The following is a 12799-nucleotide window of genomic DNA, read 5'->3' as shown; positions in this document are numbered from 1 at the left end:
CAAACAAATAACTTTTTTTTTCTATTCTCCTCAAGTTAAGCCAACCAAAAGAAGTGTTTTATTTTGGCAGAAAATCCATAATGGTCTTACAGGAAAAGTCTGCATCTTCAAGAACAAGAATGAAAGTGATAGCACAAAATTACAGTTTTCAAGGAGAATCAATCATCCCCAAACTAGAATGACAAGTAAATAATGCTTGGTGTAGATTGTTTCTTTATTTCTTGTGCAGCACTGAATTTAAAACAGCCGGAAGCTTATGCATCTTGAATGATGGTAGTAACTGCAAATTAATTAAACACAATGAAATAACCCATGTTTAGCACAAATTATATACTTATATAGCCAGAAGTATATTTGTTCCAATAGAGCCTGATTTGTTGATGGATATGGCTCACCTCTTTTCCCAGAATTCCTAGTTGTCCCATTCATATAATTGTCTGAAACATTTCTGCCAAAACACATGCCAAAATGATGATCAGATTTTTTTTAACTTCAAGATATCTTTAATTGAAAAGTGAGGGATTGTAGAATTCCTCTCACATCTCAGTTAGGTTGCCAGTGACAATGAGATCAAGCACTTGTTCTGGTATTACTCCAGAAAGATTATTTCCATTAAGCCGCCTGGAAAATTTGCACATACTTTTAGTCTATTATTGAGGATTGGAAGTGAAAGAAACATTTAATGTACAGGGACTTACAAGTTCACTAAGGACTCAATGTTGCCAAGAGAAGAAGGGATTGAGCCACTCAATGCATTGCTGGAGAAATCCAATATCGCCAGCTTTATCAAGTTCCCTAGCGTAGGTGGTATTCCACCATTTAGGTTATTTGAATGCAACCTCCTGCAATATCATTCATTCATTAAATCCTTAGTAATGAAACTTCAATCAGATTACAACATTCTAACAATATGATATATTTTCATTTACATTCATCTAAAACAAAAAATCTATAGTTGTAAATAATAATTGCAAACTTACAAGAAAACCAAGGACTGGATGTTGCCAAGAGAAGAAGGGATTGAGCCAGTCAGTCGATTCAAATACAAATCCAAGCTCACCAACTTTGTCAAGTTCCCCAGTTCAGTTGGTATGGCTCCAGTTATGAAATTTGCATATAACTCTCTGCATTGTTCACCATTTCATTCATTAAATCACAAGCAGTGATGTTGCTTCAAATTTTGTTCTAACAATATTTTCTTATGCAGAAATATAGTCTGAATTAACTTAAATTCTGAAATTCTATATTAAATTCCTCTTTTAAGGGTTTCTTACAAGTATTGAAGATTTGCTAGTCCTCCCAAACGAGGACTGAGAGGACCTGATAATGAAGCATTACCCAAATCCCTGTTCCAAAAAGCATATCAAATATTAAGAAACGAGTGCAACATTTAGTATTGAAGGTTAGGCCTAATGCAATTTTAGCATTGGTCATTGAAAATTTCACCAATCAATTCTAATTGCAAAACATAACACTTTTGAGGAAAACCACAATCAGCAGCAAAATAAGCAAGCATTGTGAATGTATATTTCAAAGTCATTTCAATTGTGATACTATCAAAATGTGGTGATTAGTCGAGCATAGAAAAGCTTACAGTCGTATAACAGAGTTTTCGTTGTTACAAGTGACATGAAGCCAAGTGCAGGGATTCACCAGAGTTGGATCCCAGGTTTGCAGGACATTATGTGGATCATTCCAAGCACTTCTCTGGGCAATAAGAATATCACCTGCCAAACACAAGATTAAATAATCAATAACCATTTTAATAGGACACGTTATTTCAAAAATTATGTCTATTTTCTTTAAATATTCCTTTGAACAAAGATTTTGGAGGATGTAATGAAAGAATTCTAGATTGACACTTAATTTCAAGATCATACCTTCAAGGTTGGAATTCACCATTCTTGCGGCAATGATAAGGATACACAGAGAAGCTAATTGCCATGCCTTCATTGTAGAAGATTAATCCACAAGTCAAAACTGCAATATGATTCTTCCTCTCTATCTTTCTCTCTGAAACAAGAGTTTGTAAGAAGTTTCTCGCTTGCTGTTTATATACTTTTAAGCCGAAGAACAAGGCTTCAGACTTTTAGTCCCTCCAATGAATTAGTCAAAACTCTTACTTTGAAGTCATCGCTATATTAAATTGGATAATATAATCTTGTTTACTGAGTCTGAGTTTCATGGGCAATTTTTCTAGTCGTCCGTTGAATATTAAGCTCTTCTAGAATCATTTGTGGATAGACTAATCAAATATGTACCGATTTACCAAAGCTTCTTCAAACAAATCTTAAGTGAATCAGCAGGTCTCAGCAGAAGTCAAATCTTGTGCATCATGTACATCAACCATTCGAATTACTAATATTGCCAGAAACTGATCGACCAAAAATGGCACAGTGAGGCTTTACCTACTCACTAAACCGACCGCCCTGGGCAAGTCCTACGCCGCCTCGTAAAGACCAACATCGGCGACTATGGCGTGCCTGCGTCAGCTAATTAGAAAAGCCGAATCGCCTTGGGCCGATCAGCAGAGACCTCACCACCTACCACCTCCACCAGCCCCTCATTCCAAACAATGAAACGATTATCCTTGCCCTCATCCATAGGCGCCGATTGTGGGGCGTCGGCGTCGACTGGCAGTGGAAATTGAGCGTTAGAATGGGATGGGCATGGTGGCGGATCATGGGCCTACCGAAGCCTCGACCAATCCCAAAACAGTGCACAACTCCTTTTTAAAAAATAATAATAATAATAAATTCAATTAATTTCGTTGATTAACCTCAGCCCAGCGTACTGCAGTATGTTTTGATTACGCGTTTTATAAATATATTACAGTCATGCCTAAAGATGTGCATGACTCCTTTCAATAGCTATATTAGAGAGTAAATTTGAGATGGATACTTGACTAGCGCACGATGATAATATCATTATGAGATTTAGGGATCAAATCTTGGTTAGTCAATTTGACGAAGGTTCTGGAGCGAATAAATCACTTTGAATTTCATCGTGAAAATTATATATATGATATTCAAATTTAATTTTGACTTAGAGCTCAATTTGAAGTAAAATTCAAGCTCGAAGATGGATTCGAACAAAATGAACTATAGTTTCACAGCAGCATAACAAAGCACTAGGCAGCAAAGTATTAGTAAATAGTGGGTTATGAGAATCAGACACTACTTGAGTAAAAAAGTTTTAGTGAATTAAGAAGATCAGATTCTAGGTAGAGAATGATCAGATGAGTTGATGAATTAGACATCTAGCTTGTAACTTTTGACTAAGCATTCAGAATGTATTTTTATTTTTATCGTATTTAGGGTATTTTTGGTATAGAAATTCATTCCTCAATTATTAACAAAGTTAAGATATTGTCTACAATGATATCATATCTTAGGGCTAAGACCTCATGATTTTATTTTTTAATTTTACCCAAAATGTCTCATACTAATGAAAATATTTTTCTATTATAAACCCATAATTTTTTCCATGTGTTTTCAATGTAGAACTTTGTTTGCAATCCTACAACTCAAACAATCTCCCTCAAACAAAGGGATAAGCTTCCCTTTAAGCGAAAAGTCTATCGTTTGACGTCTGATCCTCGACCCACCCACCCGACCTACTAGAATTTCCTTACCCCTCAATCCAACTGACTTATTATGTCTTCCTTGTCTAGCCGCAACTAGGGCTTCTCTGTCTGGTTATTCACCAGGACTTTTTGTCTGGTGTCTAGTCCTCTTAATCTGGACACAAGAACGTCCACTTCTTTTATTTGAGGTCAATATTCTACTCACATGCCTCGATTAAACATTTAAACCAAGCTTTTGTGCATAGTCAATAGTTAAACCTTCTGGCAATCCGAACTTTGATACAAATTATTAAGACCGAATGAATTTGGATATCTCTATAATAGTATAATATTGTCTATTTTGGGTCTAAGATCTCATGGGATTTTTTTTTTTTTGAGTTTTACCAAAAAAACCACATACCAATAGAGATATCTTTTCCTTATAAGCCCATAATTTTTTCCATGTGTTTTCAATGTGAGACTTTATTTGTAACTTTACAACCCTAACATAATCGTTATACTGTTCGATGTCAAAACAGTGATTTTCGATCGATTGAAAGATACTCTTGGTCGGCTGAATAGTTCAAGCCACCAAACAAAATGGTTCAATCGACCAAACACTTGAGATAAGATCGAATGGATACAATCTGACTCTAGAAGGAAATATTAGGATCAGTCAACTATTCGAGCGACTTGAAATGCAGATCGAGCAAGATGCGATCTGACCCTGAAAGGAAAGATGGGGATTGATCAACCGTCTTAGAGGATCAGGTGATCGAAAAAGTGGATCGGATCAAATGTGTAAGGAAATCTAAGGATCGGTCGATCATTTTAGATGATCAGTCGACTAAAACATGTAAAAATCAAACACTAATTTTGCACGATCAAATCTGGATCAGTCAAAAGAAGCTCGACGACAAGGGCTCACAAACACACATTCTTTCAATTCTTTCATTCATCTCTTCGATCAAGCAAATTCTGTCCTTCTACACGCCGATTCTCTCCGACAACCAATGTCAAAGCTCTATATTTAAAAATTATCAGTAATCTTTCATTTGTATTGCATTTTATTTAGATGTATAGTAAAATATTGTTATACTCTCTCCAATGGTAAGAGGTTAAAAGAGAGACTATAGAAGTTTCTTATTCAAAAAATGATCCAACGGATAATAGGCCTCGAAATAGCGGTCTTGTAGACTGAATCAAGTAAACAATTAATGTATCTCTTTGTATTGTACTTATTCAGTTGCATTCTGATTAACTTTGAAAAAAAATAAAAAAAATAAACGAGCGATATTCACCCATGGCATTTCTCGATTCTACACAATATTCATCATTAAACTTAAGTTCAGCTCGAGCTCAATTAGATTTTTAATAAACAAACTTGAACACGACTAAACATGACTTGTCTGCACTCCTAATATCAAGTACCAAGCAATCAAGCAGATTAAATACAATAAAAATTTGAAAAAGAAAAACTGTTGAATAATCACAAAAACTCTAGAGTAAATTTGTATAGTTCTATGATCATTCTCAATATCAGTAGCTATAAACTTTGTTCATTAATATCTCAGAAGTCATACAGGAATTCACAAGCAAATTAATGAAGAAACCAGAATCTGTAGTTAGCAAATTAGATGAGCAAAAAGGAAGAGGAAAAAAAATTAAAATAAGTGCAGTGAAAGTTAGCTTGGGACTTCAACTTTTTTGCTCTGTCATATTTCCTGAACGAGTTAGCGGAGGAAGAAATGCCTGATTACATGAGCTTGACCTAGATACGGCTGTGAACTCCTCCTGTACTGCAGTGTCATCACATGATCAACACTCGACCGCGGCGAGTCGGGAATCATGACCATTGCGTTGCTTGAACTCCAAATGGTATCTCGAACATACTGCAAGGTGAAGAAGGGGAGAAGTTTTCGATCTCTACATGTAATCTCCACCTGACCATTCAAGTCGATGAAAAGTTGAAATAGATGCCACTGAAGAAGTTACACAGAACATCATTCAGATTCAGTCAAAACCGTGAATACAAAGGGAGTATCACTTTGATGAGGAATGATATGTTTTATCCTGTCCACACCTAATATATTTTTATTTTATTTTAAATCCTAAACCCTAAATCCTAAACCCTAAACCCTAAACCTTAAACCCTACATCTCAAAGTCTAAACCATAACCCTAAGCTTTAAAAAATTACAGCATCATACATAATCCATCTTTAAATGGTGACAAAGCATAAAATATCTGTTTTAAATTGCTTTTTTAACAAAATTATCAGATATTATAACTAGATAATTTTTGTTATCGCCGAAAAAAATAGATTTTTAGAAAGTGTAACTGAATTTAGTTTTTTTTTTTATCAGCAATGTGTAATTTATTGAATTTTGTGTATAATTATTCTTCCAGTGGTAACAAGATACAGTTCATTATATTATTTTATGAAAGCATAAAGATTTATTATTACAGAAGTTTTTTTCTTTTCTTCTTGATTATTTATTTATCTTAATTTCAGTTCTTAGGATATCTTGGTAAATTAGTACGTAATTAATTGTTGACTAATTTGATTAATCATATAAGGGAAGCACAATTAATTAATCTTATACGGAACTTGTCTATTCAATTCCGATTGATGACAGGTCAATTTATGATAAAGATTATTAGTCAACTATTATCGCAAAAAAAAAATATTCTAAACTCTGATTAATCAATTGATAACAATAACTATCTACTCTACTATTGTTGTAAAAATTATAAGTTTGAAAGAGTCATTCTATACGTACAATGTTCGAATTCAACAGGGCAATCGACTGTTGAAAACTATCAATCAACTATTAGGTATAAAAGAAGGATTTTGACATTGATTTTTGAAGATTTTGAAAGAAAAGTGTTACTGCATTCCAAACATTCAAAAGACAATCCAAAACAACAAACAGCATAAAAATAAACTTTTTATGGTATTTATATGCAAGAGAAAATAATACAAATGCTTGAATTTGTTAGCAGCATGCATGAAGGAAGGGGATGTTCATGTAATCAATCTCTGATCGAGCTCAGTTAAATTTTGATATTTGATCAATATCTTAGCTGATTGAATAAGACATTTTATAAGTCAAGGTTTATCATTTGGTTTGTTTACTGCCTTATCCCCAATCAAAAATAATATTGTAGCGTCAACTGTCAAAAATAAAAATGAAAAATGACAAACTAGATAACGTCAAATCTGAAGCGATCGATCTGGTGTAGCCTCCAATGTAGCTTAGGCTCGAGGGTGTGGATACCCAAAGATGCTTTGATCGAAAGTGGAGTTTAGTTTGAGTGGGGTTTTAGGTTTTGGCTTTCCCTACATAAAATGTAGCTTGACTAAAGGGTGCGGGGTTCCATGGGATGCTTAGATCTAGAGAAGCTTTGATTTCTAAGTGCCCTTATTATTATTATTATTATTATTATTATTATTATTATTATTATTATTAACTTAAATTAATTATCGACTATAAAAGACAGAAACTATTGAAATAATGTTCATTTATGGTTAGATTTAACCAAAGTATTTTAATGGTTTAACAATATGACTTAAGCAAGTACTTATGAAATACATTAAGAAATGGAGCAATTTGAGATGGAAGTAATCAAACTTGTATGATAGCATCATGGATTGAGTGAGAAATAATTAGGAGATTCAAATTTATAGATGGTCATCAAGCTTTGATGGGTTCATAATCGAAGAGATATAAACCCTTATACGATTTGAGTTTGAAGATGTTAAAGCAAACTGCAAACAAAAGCATTATTGAGGAACAAATTAAAGAACATGCATAAGATGTGATGACACTACTGTGCAAGACATAACGATATTGTGTTAGGATCTGTGTGAGCTAGAGGAGGGATGAACAACTCCTTTTGATTCTTTCATGTTCGTTCAATAGTTATGCTCGTCTACAAAAAGTTAATGTGTAGCATAAAATAAAGGTGTATATAAAACAATGTAAACACAAGCACAACAAATCAAAATTTTACTTGGTTTGAAATATCGATTTTCACTCCAAGGCCTGGTCCTAGCTATACTGCCACCACTAAATATTCTCTTTCTTGGATATCTTCTAGAGACGGAGAAATCTCGTATAACCAGTTTCTTAAACCAAACCACTTACAAGCAATACAAGATATAAAAGAAAATACAATGAAAGTAAACTACTTTACACAAATCTTGCTTTTAATCGTTGTTGATGGCTTTAGGATTTCTATTTTTGGTCCTGAAATGTAATAACACTTCATCCATAAACCTTCAAGAATTGACGGTTTAAAATCTCTTCGAAAATCGAAATCTTCTTTTATAAGGTTGTTGTTGAGCTTATTTTTACCTATCAATTGACTATTAGCTTCCATCAATCAATTGCTTGTCGAATCTGATCTTTTTGCACCTGTGGAATAACTCTTTCAACCTTAGTTTGACCACTATCAGTCGGCTGGTAAGCAACCAATAGGATTTTCAATCAATTTCTGAATCTTCTGTTCACTGCTACAATACCAACCGTCAATTACTAAACCCTAACAATCGATTATTACCTTAACAGTTGAATCACATAGTCACTCGATTCAACCATGCTAACTGACTACCATAGAGCGTTGTTCGTGCACAAGAATCGCACGTGCAATCCAACCCAAGTCCGAGTGAGTTGAGGTTGTGGTCAACTATCAATGCCTGAGCCTGAGTTCAGTTGAGATAGTAACGTATTATTAGTGTGTGACAACTGTTGGAACCCCAAGGTTGTTTTGGTGTGATCAACAAATTAAGTTAGGTCCTGTGGTATTTTAACATTGTGTCTAAGTGTGTAGGAGCTTAGGAGCTCAAGGAGTCGAGTGGAAGATGCAGCTAGCGAGAAGAACGGCACGGGAGAGTGCGTCTGAGAGACGAGGCACTGCGGAAGAGTACATTGGCGGACGAGAAGGAAGCGTGCGGTGTTTCCGAGGGACGAGAAGCTGGAGCGGAAGATTGCTCGGGGAGCAAGAGATGCAGCTAGAGAGAAGGTCGGCACGGGGTGCGACCGAGGGACAAAGACCTACGGATGAGTACACTGGCGGACGAAAAAGAAGCACGCAACAATTCAGAAGGACGAGAAGCCGGAGCGGAAGCTTACTCGAGAAGGCCGGAAGTTGGGTTCGGGTGAGCCCTATTCCGGATGGCCAAGATCGCCCAAGCGAGCAGAAGACCCAAATTGAGGCGAATGAGCCGGAGCAGAAGATCCGGGCTGAAAAAGTCAACGAGGTTGACTTTCCCCACCCGGGGCGCCCGGAACAGTCCGGGGCGCCCGGAACAGTCCGGGGCGCCCGGAACAGCCCGGGGCGCCCGGAATAGCCCGGGGCGCCCGGAATAGCTCGGGGCGCCCGAAACCATTCTAGGAGCCCGGAGTTGACTTTTTGACCAGGATCGTGTCTAACGCGATCCGTTGCGAAGGGATAAAATTGTATCCCCTCCCAGGCGCCTGGAATCCTTCCAGACGCCCTGACCAAGGCTATAAATACAGCCTTAGTCCAGAAGCTATAGAAAACAAGAAACTGTGTATTCAACACTTGTGCGCTTCCCTGTTAGTGTAGCTTCTTTCTTTTTGCGCTTTCATTGTTGTAAGAGGCCTCTCCGCCTGAATGAGACACTAGTGCGACATTTTCCTTGGATTAACAACCTCCCCGGTTGTAACCAAGTTAAATCTTTGTGAGCCTCTTCTTTTACTTTTTGCTTATTTATTTTATGCAAGTGTTAGTTTAAGAAGTTCGAGAAGGGTTGATCTTTATTTTTGCAGGGCCATCCAACCCCCCTTCTAGTCGGCCACCGCGATTCAACAACAACTACGTGCATGTTTGCTGCCGGCTGCTTGAATGTCGACTCTGAGTCTCAAGCCTGAGTAGGTTCCCGAGTGTCTACTTGGTGAATGCTAAAACACCTTACATGCGTGCATATCTGACCACCCCAAACACTATGCTTGAGTGGTTCAAGTTTGAGTGGGTTGCTAAGTATTGACTCCTTACAACAATCACACGCGTGCTCATGGCCAATTGCACGAGTGTTGACTCCGAGCCCCAAGTCCTAGTAGATTCTTGATGTTGGTGTAATCTAGTGTTGAGCATTCGATTAAAATCTGTTAGTCCCTTGCGGCTGATTCGAGGGGGTGAATAGCCTAAAATCAAAAAATGAACACCTTTCTTGACTTATAATTTTATCAACATAAACATTTGTACAAAAAAGAAATAGCAAGCAAATTAACAAGTGAAAGAGGTACAAAGGTTTACTTAGTTTGCAATCAGGGAATTACTAATCCAAGACGTTAAAAGTTCACTATAAATCTCCTTCAGGTGGAGAAGCCTCTTATAGCAATTAAAACACTCAATTATAAAGCTAAACTGAAAATAGAACGTTTACAAGTATTATATTTAGCTACTGGGATCAGGGTTATATTTATAGCCCTGATCGGGGTGCCTAGAATGGTTCCAAGTGCCTAGACGTGGATAGAATTTTATCCGCGTCGAACCGGATCGCAACAGGTGTCGTCTCGATAAACTTTCTGGTTCGGGCTCCTGGACCCGCTCCGAGCGCCCAGACCCTATCAAACTTGATCCACAGTCGAGGACGCCCGGGCCAACTCTGGGCATCTAGAACCGCTCCAAGCGCACAGACCACAGTCAACAGCAAGTTGACTTTTCATCCAGCTTCCACTCAGGCTCCACTCGCTTGGGTGATTTCAGCCATCCAGAATAGGGCTCACTCGAATCCATTTTTCGGCCTTCTCGAGCAACCTTCCGCTCCGGCTTCTCGTCCCTCGGAAACGTCGTGCATCTCCTTCTCATCTATCAGTATACTCTTTCACAGCACCTCATCCCTTAGATGCACCGAGCCCGTCGACTCTCTCCCATGTCATACTTCTCGTTAGCTGCGTCTTTCGCTCAACCTCCTGTGTTCCTAAGTTCCCGCACACTCAAATACAAGGCATCAAAATATAACAGGGCTTAACTTGACTTGGTTGATCACATCAAAATTATCACGGGGTACTTACAAAACCGAACCGACCAAACCGAATAACCAAAAATCGAACAAACCAAAAAAATTTTAAAACAATCGAACCGACCAAATTTTTCTACGAAAATCGAACAAACCGAGCCAATTAAATATGAGTTAATTCAATTTTCAACCGAATCAACCAAAATTTTATAAATAAACTAATTAAATTTAATTTTTATTTAATTAATTATATTTTTAAATAAAATTCATTAAATTAATATCTGTATTTGGTTTAACCAAATTATCAATTTCAAAATTGAAACCAAACCGAATTAACCAAAAATTAAACCTAATTTTTTAAAAAAAATTAAAAACTGAATTAACCGAACCGAATTTCTAAATTCGGTTGATTCAATTCAGTTAATTTGGTTTTATTGATTTAATTTGATCACCCCCAGTGTAACAACCTCAAGTAAAGGTTGACCAGGTTATCCGAGCTCAGGTTGACTCGAGTGTTTGATCAATATGTTACTAAAATGTCAAGTAGGTGTTGACCAAATACTTGATGGTAAAAAAGTCAAGTAGGTCAAAATTGGATAGATACTTGATGATGTCAAAGTTCAATAGGGAAGTTGGCAAGAGGAAAAGTCCAAATGAGTCAAGGTTGATGAGACACTTGGTGATCAGAAGTTCAACGGAAAGTTGGCAAGAGAGAAGTCCAAGTGGATTATGGAGGACCAGACACTTGGTGATCAAACGTCCAACTGAGAGTTGGCAAGAGGAAAGTCTAAGTAGGTCATAGAGGACTGAATACTTGGCACAAGATGAAAAGTCTAAGTGAGACATGGAGAACCGGATACTTGGCACGAGACAGAAAGTCCAAGTGGATCATGGAGGATCGAACACTTGGCACAAGACGGAAAGTCTAAGTGGGTCACGGGTGATCGAACACTAAGCGAAGAAGCATAAAGTCCCTGTTGAAAGAAATAGCAAGCAAATTAACAAAAGAAAGAGGCACAGAGATTTTACTTGATTTGCAATCAGAGAATTGCTAATCCAAGACGTTAAAAGCTCACTATAAATCTTCTTCAGTCAGAGAAGCCTCTTACAACAGTTAAAGTACTCAATTACAAAGCTACACAAATGAAGAATTGTTTACAAGTGTTGTGTTTAGCTACTGGGATCATGATTGTATTTATAGCCCTGATTGGGGTGCCTGGAAGGGTTTTAGGTGCCCGAAAGTGGATAGAACTTTATCCATGTCGCACCGGATCACAACATGTGGCGTGTCAATAAACTTTCTGCTCCAGTGCCTAGACCCGCTCCGGGCGCTCAGACCCTGTTAAATCTGATCCGCAGTCGAGGGTGCCCTCGGGGGAGCCTTCGGCACCCGAAATGGTTTGGGCGCCCAGACCAGCTCCGAGCACCCAAAGTTCGGTCGGCTAAAATCACTCCAGGCGCTCAGACCATAGTTAACAACAAGTTGACTTTTTGTCCAGCTTCCGCTTCGGCTCTGTTCGCTTGGGTGATTTCAGTCATCCGGAATAGGGCTCACCCGAACCTATTTTCCGGCATTCTTAAGGAACCCTTCGCTCTGGCTTCTCATCCCTCGGAACTGCCGTGCGCTTTTTTCTCGTCCGCCAGCGTACTCTTCTATAGCGTCTCATCTTTCGGACGCACTGAGCCCGTTGACTCTCTCCCATGTCGTCCTTCTTGCTAGCTACATCTTTCGCTCAACCTCCTATGTTCTTAATTTCCTGCACACTCAGACACAAGACATCAAAATATAACAGGGCCTAACTTAACTTGGTTGATCACATCAAAACTACCACGAGCTACTTACAGTTCCAGCATGTCAAGGTTGACCAGATGATTGGCAATAAAAAAAGTTCTAACGAGTCAAGATTGAATGGATTCTAGGCAATAAGAAATCTTGACATATCAAGGTTGACTGAATGTTGAGAAAAAAAAATCCTAGAAGGTTGAAGTCAATTGGATATCAGGCAAAGTGAGAATTCAGCTTAAGTAAAGCTAAAATAGAAGTATTAGTCGATTGATTAGATGTATTGATTGACTAATGGACGCAAAAACCCCCACATCTAAAATTGGATTTGCTACAGCACTACTACATGCAGTGCCACCTACAGTGTTATAGTATCACTGTAGTGCGCTACAGTTTAGTTAACTGATAAATTCAGAAAGTCAGGGCAGGTGCATATCAAACTTAGTTGCTCAATTCAACTG

The 12799-nt window shown here is 37.7% G+C and overlaps 2 protein-coding genes across 3 annotated transcripts in view; both read right to left on the bottom strand.

Moving 5' to 3' along the window:
- Positions 1 to 2691, bottom strand: LOC122014300 (leucine-rich repeat protein 2-like). The gene is made up of 8 exons (XM_042570493.1): positions 1881 to 2691; positions 1595 to 1727; positions 1275 to 1346; positions 981 to 1124; positions 699 to 842; positions 541 to 621; positions 396 to 448; positions 1 to 280 (listed from the first exon to the last, which is right to left on the bottom strand). The coding sequence occupies exons 1-8, from the start codon at positions 1951 to 1953 to the stop codon at positions 255 to 257; spliced, it is 726 nt and encodes a 241-aa protein (XP_042426427.1). The 5' UTR covers positions 1954 to 2691; the 3' UTR covers positions 1 to 254.
- A 2360-nt stretch (positions 2692 to 5051) lies between these two features.
- LOC122017634 (protein LAX PANICLE 2-like) overlaps positions 5052 to 12799 on the bottom strand; it is a 31011-nt gene continuing 23263 nt past the window's right edge. For both annotated transcript variants that reach the window (XM_042575300.1, XM_042575301.1), the window contains one exon: positions 5052 to 5508. In XM_042575300.1, the coding sequence (XP_042431234.1) occupies positions 5299 to 5508 (210 nt within the window). In that variant the 3' untranslated portion in view covers positions 5052 to 5298. The remainder of the gene's footprint in view (positions 5509 to 12799) is intronic.

The sequence above is a fragment of the Zingiber officinale genome, chromosome 8B (genome assembly GCF_018446385.1).
Source record: "Zingiber officinale cultivar Zhangliang chromosome 8B, Zo_v1.1, whole genome shotgun sequence".
Taxonomy (NCBI): domain Eukaryota; kingdom Viridiplantae; phylum Streptophyta; class Magnoliopsida; order Zingiberales; family Zingiberaceae; genus Zingiber; species Zingiber officinale.
This window is presented reverse-complemented; position numbering and strand designations above follow the sequence as displayed.

Bases quoted from the DNA above. Each gene is read 5' to 3' on its own strand.
- LOC122014300 (XM_042570493.1), bottom strand. From the start codon at position 1,953: ATGAAGGCATGGCAATTAGCTTCTCTGTGTATCCTTATCATTGCCGCA. The intron at 622-698 runs GTAAGTCCCTGT...CAAATTTTCCAG, and splicing joins ATTGAGTCCTTAGTGAACTT to GCGGCTTAATGGAAATAATC. The intron at 449-540 runs GTGAGAGGAATT...GTGTTTTGGCAG, and splicing joins ACTGGCAACCTAACTGAGAT to AAATGTTTCAGACAATTATA.